This window comes from Hyaena hyaena, unplaced genomic scaffold (genome assembly GCF_003009895.1).
Source record: "Hyaena hyaena isolate Hyena2069 unplaced genomic scaffold, ASM300989v1 scaffold_34, whole genome shotgun sequence".
Classification (NCBI taxonomy): domain Eukaryota; kingdom Metazoa; phylum Chordata; class Mammalia; order Carnivora; family Hyaenidae; genus Hyaena; species Hyaena hyaena.
The window spans coordinates 1,785,619-1,799,913 of NW_024080665.1; the positions used below are offsets into that span (position 1 = coordinate 1,785,619).

The 14,295-nt window shown below is 44.2% G+C and overlaps 1 protein-coding gene and 2 non-coding genes across 3 annotated transcripts; all 3 read left to right on the plus strand.

Moving 5' to 3' along the window:
* Positions 1-903: 903 nt before the first annotated feature.
* Positions 904-6,517, plus strand: RPS3 (ribosomal protein S3). Its single transcript, XM_039228763.1, has 7 exons — positions 904-981; positions 2,166-2,296; positions 2,573-2,666; positions 3,145-3,239; positions 4,937-5,124; positions 5,592-5,788; positions 6,443-6,517. The coding sequence occupies exons 1-6, from the start codon at positions 952-954 to the stop codon at positions 5,783-5,785; spliced, it is 732 nt and encodes a 243-aa protein (XP_039084694.1). The 5' UTR covers positions 904-951; the 3' UTR covers positions 5,786-5,788; positions 6,443-6,517.
* On the plus strand, positions 1,854-2,002 carry LOC120229657. Its single transcript, XR_005527800.1, has one exon. It is a non-coding gene; the product is annotated as a small nucleolar RNA SNORD15 (small nucleolar RNA).
* On the plus strand, positions 5,340-5,484 carry LOC120229656. The gene has a single exon (XR_005527799.1). It is a non-coding gene; the product is annotated as a small nucleolar RNA SNORD15 (small nucleolar RNA).
* Positions 6,518-14,295: the final 7,778 nt, after the last annotated feature.

Consider the following 14,295-nt stretch of genomic DNA (forward strand, 5'->3'; position numbering starts at 1 on the left):
TGGCAATCATTTCAGAATATTAGTAAATAAAACCATCATGTTGTGTGCCTTAAACTTATACAGTGACATATGTCAATTATTTCTCAATAAAACTGTTGTTGAGATGTTTTGGAGTGAAGTGTGCTGATGTCTGCAATTTACTTTGAAATGCATCAAATGATGCACTGTTGGGTGGATAGAAGGATGGGCAGATAATAAAGCAATTATGGCAAAGATGTTAATTGGAGCGCTTTGGTGATGCATATACGCACAATCCCTTTAACTTTTCTGTACATTTGAAAATTTCAAAATGTAAGGGGAAATATTTTAATTGAAAAATAATTGTGAGTCCATGAACCATTATTTTGTGACTTCCGTTACAAGTTTTAACGGACTTTATGAAAATGAGGTACTGGTAAATGAGTTCATAACATAAAGGGTATAGAACGGTTCTTAAAATATTTAATAAATATTAGATATTATTATTATCATCATTTGGTAAAAGGCGAAAGATTTATGCAATCTGAAGAGAAACCTATTGTCATTTGGAACAGAGGAAATGGTCACAGATTGGAAGAGCTGGGCACCTAAACGGATTTCATCGAGGGCTTTCAGCTGACTTTTATTACAGTGTATAGTGTAGGAACCAGGATTCCATGCTGTTGTTGTATGACCTTGTAACTGTAATTTCCATCTCTGTGCCCAGTTGCTCACTTTTAAGCTAATGAGAATTGGACTGTAAACTTCGCTGCAGTTCCAAAGTTCTGATTGGTCTGCTGCTCTTCCTGTTTCTGCCTATAGGTGTCTCCATTACCCTTCTTCCCCGCCCCTTTAATGCTTTCCTAAAACTACAATTCCCAGGAGGGCCCACGGGCGCTGATGTCGCGCAGTTCTTTGTCGTAGCTCGCGCCCTTTATACGTATTTCCGCCTACGAACCCCTTCCTTTTCTCTCAGCCGTGCACGGCAGCAAGATGGCGGTGCAAATTTCCAAGAAGAGGAAGGTGAGGACCTGGGGGCCGGTCCGGGGAACTGTGGCGCCGCGCGGGTACGGGCTTGTGGAGATGCCGTCGCAAGACCCTGTGCCCGGCCTTGGGAAGCTGCCTTGTACGCGTGGCATTCCCGCGGGCTGCGGATGGCGGTGGATGGAACGCGGGGCCCGAGCCGGGCGAGCGCAGTTCGGCGGCGGAAGGCAGCGAGACATTTCTGCCGCTTCGGGGCGGAGAGCAGATATGAGCGCCAGGCGCCCCTCCGGCGCCGGAGAAAGCACTTGTGAGCATTTCTTGGTCGACAGATAGCTTTAGCGAACGTATGGTATCTGGGGAGCGGGAGCCATTTCCCCCTGCGTCTCACACTGGCTTTGAGCAGGAGAGGGAGCGGCGTTTTCATGCCTTCGTGACAGGATGCAGCCATCTGACCCCAAAAACCTCCATTGGAAAGGCTCCTGAACGTTTCTTGCTGCGTTTGGGGCCCAAGGGAAACTCCTGGGGGGGAGGAGAGGGAGGAAACCTGGGGAGAACATTTCGAGTTTTAACTTTCCGCTTTTCAGTGGGCGAGAACTGTTAAGTCCCATTCGCTTTAGACAGAGGCGACTTGTTTTCGTTGTGCATAACATCGTGTAAGTCCACACGCTTTGGAGTTAGAACTTGCCAGTTTTGTAAGACACGGGTAGTTAACCTCTAGGTAACGTGGCTGGGGTTCTTATGGTCCAAGTTGTGTCTTCAGGGAGGCTGCTTAAGTCACTCTATTTTCACCAGTTCCGAGAGTAGTGAGCGTCTGTGCTGTGCTGAGTGAATGGGTTGTAAATGTGCCCTTTTAGAGCAGCTTTTGGTTCTGCATGTGTACCTGCGTGTATATAAACAACGTCTTAAAAACCCTTCAATGAAGAGATGATGACGAGTCTGACTGGAGGTATTCTCTTTGTCCGGGTGGCCCCTACTTCGTGCTGCGTTCTGTGGCACTTTTAAGGGCCCTTGGGTTAAAGTAACTTCCAAAGGACGACCTAGAGGCATTTATCTGAGAAGGGTTGCCCCGTTCCTGATGGGACAAGGGTATATATACAGAGAGAGGTGACGGGCTGGTTGTTAGAGGTGTGAAACTTTGATGAGAGTTGCCCTGGCAGAAGGACTAGGCAGGAAAAAGTGAGCCTGCATCCGTGTTCTAATTGTGAATTTTATCTTTTGGTTAGTTTGTCGCTGATGGCATTTTCAAAGCTGAACTGAACGAGTTTCTCACGCGGGAGCTGGCTGAAGATGGCTACTCCGGGGTTGAGGTCCGAGTTACACCAACCAGGACAGAAATCATTATCTTGGCCACCAGGTGAAAACTCCCATTTTCCTGGCTATCACCTGTAATTGTTGTAAATGCTAGAACGGTGTATTCTGTAAATTTAAGGGGACAACCAGTGAATTGGCTCTAGCAAACATAACATGTTTTTTTAGCGGCATTTTAAGTCTGATTCTAGTTTTTGACATCCACGTTTTTATATATTCTTATGTCAGGTGAATGAGACTTTACTACCCCATATGTAAAAGATTTAAAATCACGTCAGGAATTTTGTGAGAGCTATAAGTTAACCCTTTTTATTTTCCTCAGGACGCAGAATGTTCTGGGTGAGAAGGGCCGGCGGATCCGAGAATTGACCGCTGTGGTTCAGAAGAGATTCGGCTTCCCTGAGGGTAGTGTAGAGGTGAGTGATCGAGCTTATGCCAGAGATTACTGTGGTCCTGGAGATGGTTATTTAGAATGGTATTTGTACAAACTCTTACCATCATGAAGACCTTAGTTATGATCACTGAATTTTATAAATGGAGTGGTATTCTGTTGAAGTTCTCTTAATAAGCAGTGGGCTTCATTTTATAGGCCTGTTCTTAATTTCTGATGGTTAAGGGAATTTTACATTCAGTTTGGGCATGGTAATGGTACGTATGATGGATTGGCTACCCCATTGGTTGGTGTAGCTGTAGGGGGATCTAGGGGTGGGAGGGCAATAAGGAAAGATTCAGACCATATCACAGTATATGTTACTCGTGGGTAGCAGAAGTGTTTTAGTACTTAAGGGATGCCAGCAGGGATACCTGCTTGCTTGCAGGATGAACTGATTTTTTTTATTGAAAACACTCGTGAAGGTAACAGGTTTAAGGGTGTGCCTTGTTTCCTTCTTAAAGCTTTACGCTGAAAAAGTGGCCACAAGAGGTCTGTGCGCTATTGCCCAGGCAGAGTCTCTGCGTTACAAACTCCTAGGAGGCCTCGCTGTGCGGAGGTAAGTGTCTTGAGCCTTTTAATAATTATACTTTAAAATGAGACATAGGCAGCAGTGACCTGCCTTTCAATAGAGTTGGGTGTACTTGACATCCTTTTAAGAATTAATCCTCTATTTTATGGGCATTTTAAAATTGGTACCTACCAGATTAAAGTTGTAATGGGAGAACCCTCCTTTTTGACCTTCTTTTGTAGATAGAGTACAAAAACAAAAATAAAGATTCCCCTTGCTTCCAAAAAAAAAAAAAAAGTAATATTATACTTTAAAGATTGTCAGTACTGTAAAGGGAATACTCGGTGCTTTGGGAGTAGAACAAAAACTCTAGGGGGAGGAGATTAGGATTCCTGTTGAAGTTACTCAGATCCATTGAGTGCAGGTATTATAAAGAGATGAGACACAGCCCTGATGGGGAAGAGCTTATACGTGAGCAGTGCGAAGATAGTGCTGTGTGGAGGGGTGGACTATAAAGCCACAAGGTGGCTAGATTGGCCCTGGAGCTGGGCCTGCTGGTAAGATTTCAGTAGGTGTTTTTTGTGCAGTTTCACGGTTTGTGAACTTCTCGGAATGCCTTGCCTGGGTGTTTGGAATTTAGTCAGTACTTCCTGCAGAGCCCTGGCGGGTTTTTCAGCAGGGGGAGGACATGAACGCTTAGCTTTAGGAAGGTTGACCTGATGGGGAGATAGGTAGCAGGATAGGCTGTAGGCAGGGACCTCTAAAAAAAAGGCTGCCTGCGTGGTTTGAATACCAGGTTATACCACTTAGAACTGTGGTCCTCAAAAGCTTGGTTGGTCCCTGGGCCAGTATCACTGCCATCATCGGAAGACCTGTTAGAAATAAAAACTCTCAGTCTCCACCACTGAAGTGGAAGGTGGGAGTGTGGCCCAGCAACCTGGTCCAGGTGATTTTTGTATATAATGAAGTTTGACTTGGAAGTTCTGAGACCTGAGGCACTTAGCTTCTGACCCTTGGATCTTCTGTTTGTAAATGGAGGTCATTACATCCACCTCACCCTTTTGTGGTGATTAAATGAGATGCGAAGGGGCCTGGATCCTAGAGTGATGGGTCCTACCTTCCCTTCCCCCCTTCCCTGTTGAAAGTCACATAGCTCTCCCAGTTAGTATTTCCTAGGGTTTACGGTGATAAATGAGTTGGGGGCATGATGTTTTAAGGCTTACTGTCCATTTATAGGCCTAGAAACCTTTGTCAAGGCGGGCTGGGAACCCACATTAGTAATTAGGGTTCCTAATGAATGCGAATTCTGGAGATACAGGGCCACTTACTGACTGGGTTCTTAAGATGTGTGCTTACCTGATTGAAATGCTGAGTTTTGCCACCCCCACCATTTAATTGCCAGTTCAGTTGGCCAGAGTGGGGTCTAGACTTCGTAGGTTTTTTTGGTTCTATTTTAATCTTGTTGAGGTGATCCTAATATGCAACTAAGGCCGGGAAGCATGTCGTTAGAACGAATTGGTATATATTCCCTAAGGAATCAGCCTAAGATGAGGTGCGATGGGAATGAAGGAAAATTGCAACACTCTGGTCAAATTTATTCTCCATTAAAGGAACATTAAAGACCGTGCATACTAATAAGTCTTGTGCTTTTTGTTTCTGTTTTATAACACGGTGGGGTGTGGTGGGCTTGAACAATCCTGTCTTTGGTGATAATAGGTGGATATCTGTCTCTTGTTCTCCCAAAGGGCCTGCTATGGTGTGCTGCGGTTCATCATGGAAAGTGGGGCCAAAGGCTGTGAGGTCGTGGTGTCAGGGAAACTCCGAGGACAGAGGGCTAAATCCATGAAGTTTGTGGATGGTCTGATGATTCACAGTGGGGACCCTGTGAACTACTATGTTGACACTGCTGTGCGCCATGTGCTCCTCAGACAGGGTGAGCAGCTGGGAGTGCTTGGGGGCAAAGGGCCTTTAGCAGATAGATGTGTTTTCCATGCGCACCTCGGTGTTTGGGGAATTCGTTTTGGGAGCAGTGGGGCATATGTATACTCCTTGAGTTTACTGATGAATGTGCTGCATTGAACTGCGAGAGTTACTGAGGTCAGTCAGATCCGAGAGTTGGTTTGCTCTTGTCTCAGCCACCTGTGTACCCTTCAGTGATGACACGATGACGAGTCAGAAAGGTCACATCCTGCTCTTGGTCCTTGTCAGTGCCACGTTCTGTGGTGCTGTGCATGGGTTCCTTTTGCAAAAGTGTCCTGTTCATTGATTGATTAGAGGCATTTGTCTGAGAAGGGACTAGACCCAGGGGTGCTTTAGTAACCTACTGTTCTCTTCCTTCTGTCCTCTCCTGTCGTGGGACCGCTGCAGCCACAGCTAGATTCTAACTATGGCATCTTCTAGGTGTGCTGGGCATCAAAGTAAAGATCATGCTTCCCTGGGACCCAAGTGGTAAAATTGGCCCTAAGAAGCCCCTGCCAGATCATGTGAGCATTGTGGAACCCAAAGATGAGATCCTTCCCACCACCCCCATCTCGGAACAGAAAGGTGGGAAGCCAGAGCCACCTGCCATGCCACAACCAGTACCCACAGCATAACAGGTACGTCTCCAGAGGCCTCTTGGGGTAGAGTCAGATCCTATTTCCTTGTCTTCGTATTAATAACTGTCCTACACTGTGGTAAGCACTTGATACATAAAAATTGGACTATAGTTGCTTTACAATATAGGTTGGAGTCAGAGGCCCATTTGCCCAGGGATTCTGTTGAGTATATTTGCCTTTTCTCTTAAGTTCCTTTCTTGGGGCACCTGGGTGGCTCAGTCATTTTGAGTGTCTGACTTTTGATATTGGCTCAGGTCATGATTCCAGGGTTGTGGGATCGAGCCCCGTGTTGGGCTCCGTGCTGAATGAGCATGGAGCCTGCTTAAGATTCTTATTCTCTCCCTCTGTCCCTCTCCCCTGCTCATGCTCTCTAAAATAAATTACTCTTATGTTTACTGTGTTTGAAACAAATTTTCCTTTATTTGCTTAAAATCATCAAGGCACTCCTGTTAGTAATTAGTCATCTCTTCCTCAGCAGCCCCTTCAACAGTTAAAACAGTAACACCAAGCCTCTTCTTTACCCAGCACCTCTTGTTTGTTTCTAGGTGTTCTGTGTATATATATATATTTCACACAAACCCTAAATGGGAAATGAAAGAACCCAGTATTCAGGTGAAGATTCTGTTCTTACTGATGTGCTTCATTCTGTTTCAGGGTCTCCTTGGCAGCTGGATGTGGAGTTTGGATTTTGCTGTGTAAAGACCTTTAATAAAATCTTTGAAAAAGACACATGGCTTGAATAGACTGTAGGTCTACTGTTTGGACTGATAATTTGATTGCCCTAAGGGAACATTCCTTGATTGAGTCTTTGGGCTGCCTGGCTCGCTTTTCTGGAAATCCTTGGTTTGAGCTGTGCTTATGAGGCAGGCGCCAGAACAGGGTCCAAGCAGAGTTAACCAGACCTGATAGTCCATAAATCTGGTGAAATGTGAAGGCTGATGGCTAATAGGACAGCACCTTGAGTAATTCACCTGCAGTTTGAGGTTATAGGTTTAGAAGAGGGATATATTTGAGATGGCCTTTTTTCCCCCCGATGCATGAGGAAATCTGTATTGCACATAGGAAATCAGTGCATTTTATTTTACCCATTAGATTTTGGGTCCTTCTACACTATAGGTAGTGTTCTACATACTTCTTATTTAATCCTGAGCATCTCTAAAGTGTAAAGGGAATTTGTGCCACTAAAGAGCTTGAAGTGTAGAAGTATATTTTCCTAAGCAGCATAGACCTGTGATTAAAATCCACATTTCTGTCTATGCTCAGTCCTCGGAGCTAGAAGAACATTTACATTGTCTATAATTTGTCATATCTAGAAGTAACCTCTAGTCAGTTCATTTAGCAGGGACACTCCCCTTTGGAAGTCTCTAACCTCTAGCACAGCTAATGTGTTAATGGCCGCACTATATTCCACTAGGGAGTGGAATATATTTTATTAGGAAGTAGACCCTGAATATAAAAATGTGAATGTTTATTTCCCCATGCTTCCTACCTTGAGGTGACAATTTCTCAAGCTGATGAGTTTTCTGGGAAGGGCTGAGGTGAGGTGGTTATGAACAGGCAGGCTGGTATTGGGCCTCCACAGTAACTGCACGTGAGTTTTGAGTGCCTTGAAATAATTCTGCCCACCACCAAATCTAATGCAGTATATGCAGCTATCATAAGGTCTTATTTATCCTTTGTGGGTAAAACTAATGGTACTTGGCAATTTTACTGAAGATGTTGAGCTACATTGTTTAATTCCTGTATTTCTGGACTTCTGTAGTTTGGTTGTGAGGGGATCTTTTTTGTTGTGAAACTAGTTCAGCTAATAGGAGCATCGAGAATATGTGGTGAAGACAGATTAAGGTAGTCCTGGTCGCCTAGGACCTCAGTATGGCGTACTGGCACAGCCAGTCACAGGTCTTTGTATATCAGATGAGGTGATTAAATTCCTTAACTTCAAATACACTTAAAAATGAAAGTGTGTGGGGTTCAGTCATGCTGTTAATGTAACTCCCCACAAGGGGGTGCTGTAGCAGGAAATACGCGCCAAAGTAGCAGCTTGGAGAAGAAAAGTAAAACGTGAATAAAGTATAAGGTTATTAATGTCCATGTGTAAAGCTTGAGTTAGAACATAAACACCCCTGGATACCCATTATTCTGGTGAGGAAAGGGAGGCTGAATAGCAGCTGGAATTTGAGAACAGACCCAGAGGCCAAGCATGGGTCCCAGACTGATGGTCAACTGTCAATACGGAGAACCAGGAAAAGTGCAAAAACTGGTGGCACCAGAGGACAATGGGTGTATGTGGGGGGGGGGGGGAGGTTGTCTATCTCCAGACAAAGGTCCCTGTTACAGCTGCTCTAGGCCCATAGCAGAATGATAATGTGTGGAGTCTTACTTTCAGCCCTTACTTCCAGTCAGCCAATCTCTACTAGTTGGGAAATTAGGCTATGGGAATGTCCAAGCCTGGTGGGGGTGAGGAGAACCTTTCTCTGCAGAGTGCTTAAGGAGACCAAGTTGGGGGGGGGGGGTGCTAGGCACGTCAGTCTCCTCTCAGAGCCTCTGCTCATCTGCATGTGATTTCATAGCACAGTGCCTGACCCCTAGGTCCTCCATAAATACTGGATGTTGTTACTATTAGTACTTAAGTGTATCTTGGAAATGATTAATGGCTTAACTTCATGGTATTGGGGTTCTCCCCATCCTAACTACAGACCCTGACCATAGGAACTGAGCTGCTTCTGCTGGGAAGTGGGCATAGCCAGTCAGGTCTCCCTACTCCATTCTGCAGGTGGTGAAATCAGCCTTTACCATGCCACGTCCCACCTAGTGATTGTTTCTGAGCCCCAGTGTTGCTGTGTATAACTAGCTGTTCTATGTTAAGGCCTGCCAACCCCAGAGCAGGAAGTCAAAATTGAAGTATTGAGAATCAACATCTTAAGGCACATAAAATTTTGAGGTTATTTTATCCATGAAACCAACCATTTCCCGATGTTATTGATCAAAAACTTGTGTAACTTGATAAGCAGCATGACTAGTTAGAAAATGATTATTCCTTGCCCTGAGTTTGCTGTACACATTCCATTAATCTTTGAGCATCCCTATAATGGGCTAGTTCTGTCACCAACTTCATTTTATAGCAACTTTAGCCCACATGATACATCTTAAAGGAATGTGTGAGTTTTCTTAGGCTATGGAAAATAGGATATCTCAAGACTCTACTTAAGGTTTGACAAGTGACATGAAGCCCTAGGTTGGGAAAAACTTACTCTAAACTCACATTTTTAAAATAGTAAGAGGCCCCAATGGTTCTGAAATTCAAATGAAATGATGCTTCTGCTGCTCAGTCCTGTATTGTATACCAGCTCAGGTGGCCAGGTGCAGCTGGGCCTTTGTCCACCAATGGGGGTGAGGAGGGGGGAGTGCTGCTGTGATGGGTTCATCCCACCCTCCACCCTCGCTGGCTGGCCATGAACTGCCCCCATGACCAGCCTGTACCCACCAGTCTTGTGTGGTGAGTCAGAGGAGCTGGACCTTTAGAATCCTAAGTTGTTGAGAGGGTAGAGGAATTCCCTTGCCTTTAAGAGTATTTTTGCTTTTGAGAGGGAGAGCAAAGACCCAGCTTTAGGGCCACTTCCCCATCAGGGATGGGGAACCAGAGGAGATGGATCTTGGCTCAATGGGTTTCCCTCAATACAAGAGGAAGATTAGCCATCACTATTTACCATTTGGGTCCAATAGACATTGTATCTTTTATATTTTAAGTCACTTTACAAATTTATAGAAGAATAAAGGGACAGTGGAAAACAGTTTTATAAATTTTACAAGTGTTCAGAGTTTAAAAATACTAGAATTTTATTTTAAAGTTTATTTTTGAGAGAAGGAGAATCCCAGGCTCTGTGCTGTCAGCGATGAGCCCAGTGTAGGGCTCTAACCCACAAACAGTGAGATCTTGACCTGAACCAAAATCAAGAATCAGACACTTAATCAACTGAGCCACTGAGGTGCCCCTAAAAATACTAAAATTTTAGCAAGTATTAGCACAAGTCAATATACTAAAAACCATTGAATTCTAACCTTTCAAATGGTTAAGTTTTATAGGATGTGAATTACATTTCAATAAAAATGTATTCATAAAAACAGATAATTTGTGTATATATATATACATAAATGAATTAAACCTGCAATTTTGTATTTTTCTTGCTGAGAGACATCGACCTCAAATGAGCACCATCTCTTGAATGCAGTTAAATGTTCATCAGCCACCATGTGCAAAGCTGGAATGTGATCATCTTGTGGCTACTGATTCCAGATTTCAAATCGATCTCCAGTAGGCTCTAGCTTCTTGCTTCTGGTTTTTGGTTTTGATTTTGTTCAGTTTTGCACTTGCATTGTCTACATGGAATACCTTACAATTTTTGATGGCTCATAATGTTGAAAAGAAGACATTTTCATTGCTCCATAATTTTAAAACATTTTTGATTTTAGATTTATAACGATCAATTTGAAGGACTGATCTAATTTTTAAAACATCTACAGCATCTTTTCCCCTTCATTCACCTTAGTACACAACTGCCTCAGCGTGTCTCCATTTATGAACTGTAACAAGCTATATCAAGTAAATGAGGTGCAGACATCATAAAAGATGAGTATTGTACAAACAGGATGGTACAGACCTTTGTCAAATCAATACTGTATGATGAAATACTTCCTGTTGAATGACTTAAAATGCCATATATACTGTCTGTTTTTAGAAATAGGTTGTTCACTCACCAACTCTTGAGTCTGAGAAAATTCATCTAAGAGGGATTGTGCTTAGGTGACCAAGCTTCCATCCTTTCAGACGAGAGTGCTGCCGTGTGTCCCTGCATTTACTTTCTGGTTTGTCTCTATTAAGTGTGAAATGTCCTCTGTCAGTTTCCTTCTCTTCTGTCATTATGGGCAGAGAATGAAAAATCCTGAGTTCTCAGCCGACGTCTCGACTTCTTTTATACTCTTGAAAGATGATATGCACTATAGGAAATCGAGTATGGAGGGGCGCCTGGGTGGCTTAGTCGGTTAAGCGTCCGACTTTCGCTTAGGTCATGATCTCGCGGTTCATGGGTTCGGACCCCGCATCGGGCTCTGTGCTGACTGCCAGCTCAGAGCCTGGAGCCAATTTCAGAGTCTGTATCTCCCTCTCTCTCTGACCCTCCCCTGCTCACGCTGTCTCTCTCTCTCTCCTAGAAATAAAATAAAAAAAATATTAAAAAAAAAAAATCGAGTATGGAAACTGAAGGATGATGTAATAGTAATGGTTTATTCACTACTGCATCTTCCTTCTGGGCACTACCATCATTCTTCCATTTGATCATTGTAGTCTTTGGGAATAACTGATGAGTAATATGAAATAATATTTGGGATGATTAAACAGCAAAGTTTTTCAAGATACAGGAAAAATAAATTCATGATCTATTAATGTACTTTATAGAAGAATCTAATGAATCCATATGGTCATTGCAAGACAGAATGAGTTTTATTGTCTTTTTTAAAAAGTAAATTTCTCATTGTTCTTTGGAAACTCACTAAGAATAACAGTCATAAAGTATTAATCCTTACAAGTACTTAGAACTTCTCAAAAACGAAACTCAAAAACTAAATTTGGGTCCAGTGGCTTCTGATAGTATACAGAAAGTTAAGTCTGTTCTCAGCTGGAGAGAGGACGGCAAACCCATTTGGCTAAGGAGTCATATACTTAGGACTTGTGGTCTGGCTTTCTCCTGGACTGTAACAGTCCCCCCCAATTTCAGCAGGCAGCCTCGGAGTGGGGGTGGGGGAGAAGCCAGGGAGGCCCTCTATATATGGTCTTGGTCTAAACCGCAGTCCTAGGAAATTAGGACACTAGTGTATAATCTTTTGCTTGTGTTCTGGTGAGCCTCACCAGGGAGATGAACCATGTCTCCTCTCATCCAACCAGGAGCCCTTAAGGGCAGGGACGATATCCCATCAGGCTGGGATTTCCCATGGTGGAAACGTACAGTAGTTCCCCCCGCCTTATCCATGGTTCCACTTTCTACGGTTTCAGTTACCCGAGATCAGCTGTATTCTGGAAGCAGATGATTCTCCTTCTGACTTAGGTCGATAGTAGCCTAATGCTGCATCACGATGTCTATTGTCATTCATCTCACTTCATCTCACCCTGTAGGCATTTTATCATCTCACATCATCACAAGAAGACAGGTAAGTATAGTACAAAAGGAGCCTACATTCACATAACTTTTGTTATAGAGTATTATAATTGTATACTTTATTAGTTATTTTAAATCTATTACTGTGCTTAATTTATAAATTAAACTTTATCGTAGGTATGTATGTGTATGTATGTAGGTATGTATGCATGTATGTATAAGAAAAACATAGCATATATAGGGTTTGGTACCAACTGTGGTTTTAGGCTTCTGCTAGGGAGCTTGGGATATATCCCCCCACAGATAAGGGAGGACTACTGTATTTTCTTTTTCTAAACAGCAAAGCTACACTCAACACCATTTTAGCAGAGCCTGGGCAAGGCTGCATGGAGACCGTGTGCTTTATAGATAGCTGGACCCAGGGTGGAATCCTGGCTCTGCCACTATTCACCAGACCAGTGACATTAGTAGACAAATCACTTCATAACTCTGAGTGTCTACTTCCTCACTGTTAAGGGAGGAAATAGTACTACCTCACAGGTATTATGAGATAGAAATCCAGGAAACTTTGATATAGTGCACTGAGTGGGAAGTCTTGTTCGGGGCATTGGGGGATACAGAGGTAAAGCTGACACCATTCCTGCCTCAAGAAGCATTCTTTGGGTATGTCGAGGGAGACTAGAGATGTCACATGTATAGGCTTGGCCATATGCCTGGCGATAAAAGAGCAGCCTATGAGGAAGGGGCACGAGGAGAGTGATCAGCTCTGGAGTGGAGGGTATCAGATCTGCCTAGTCAGAGAGGGCAGGAAAGGGCATTGGCACTTGCAGGGAGAGCACTGGGGGCATGAAGGGTCATTGTTGGGGAAATGGGGCAGCCTGCTTGGCACACAGGAACTGCCCAGCCCAGGTGGGGTGCCCATGTCAAGATCTTACCCTGAATTTACCCCTACCTTTTCCACTCAGACTTTGGCCTGGGTGCATAAGCAATACAACACCTTTTTTGCTTTGTTCTGGGTGTTATCAGTGGGGTAGAGACTGGCAGGCTCTGAGGGGCTGAGCCTCCCCTCCCCTCCCCTCCAGTATTATCAACTGTGTCCAGATGGTCACAGGCTTCTTAATCTGGGATCATCAGAGGATAGCAGCTCAGCTGGGACCTGGGGCTTTGTGCTGGGTTGTGATGGGCCAGTCCCAGCTGGAGAGACCCCACAGATAGGGCCCTGGGGCTTTGGAAGATGGGGAGGGGCATGGGCTGTCCCCGTGCCAGAGGGGATGCAAGGAGCAGATGATAGCTCTTCAAAAGGTGATCTAAGTGCATGAGAGAAGGAGCCCCAGATGGGGCCTGGCCAGCTCCTCTGGGCCTCAGAAACAGGCATAGGACCTGAACCGCTGGATCTCTGCCTCAGAATACATGACATCTTTTGTCTCCTCTCTGTGCTCTGAGCTCATCCCTTCCCCTCTAGCAGTTCTATTTGGCTGCCCATAGAGCCCAGGCCCCCCAGGTGCTTATGATGGCAGGAGGAGCTTGTGCCCCCTGTTGACACTGGGTATCTTATAAGTCCAGGTGTGGAACCTGGGCTGGCTGGGTTCTCAGGCCTGGGCCCTGGTGCCTGCCACCCTGAGCCTCAGGGCTGCTCAGGGTCCCATGACGGTTTTGTTCTGTTTCTACTTCTTTCATGGGTCAGTTCCTCCCTCCTCCTTGGCCCTAGCATCTAGTAGTGAGCCTCATTTGTAATCCTTTTTTTAAGGCTTTATCCCAGAGTCTGAAACTTAAAGCTGGAGCTTCTCCCTTCCTTATGATTATATAATTCTGTTTCTGATCCTTGGATATGTTTGCTTACTTATAAGCCTAAGCCTCTGTCTTTTTATTTTACATTTGTTTGTTGGTTTATTTATTGTCAAGTTAGCTATGATACAGTGTAATTTTGGCTTCAGGAGATTTCTGTGATTCATCACTTATATACAACACCCAGTGTTCATCCCAAAAAGTACCCTCCTCAATGCCCACCACCCATTTTCCCCACCCTCAGCCCCCCAACCCCATCAGCCGTTTGTTCTCTGTATTTAAGAGTCTCTTACGGTTTGCCTCCCTCTGTTTTTATCTTCTTATTCCCTCCCTTCCCCTATGATCATCTGTTAAGTTTCTCAAATTCCACGTTTGTAAAATCATGATATAGATCTTTATCTGACTGACTTATTTCACTTAGCATAGTACCCTCCAGTTCCATCTACATTGTTGCAAATGGTAGAATTCCATTGTATATACAAACAACATGTTTGTCCATTCATCAGTGGACAAACATTTGGACTCTCCATAATTCGGCTATTGATGATAGCACTGCTATTAAGCATTGGGGCA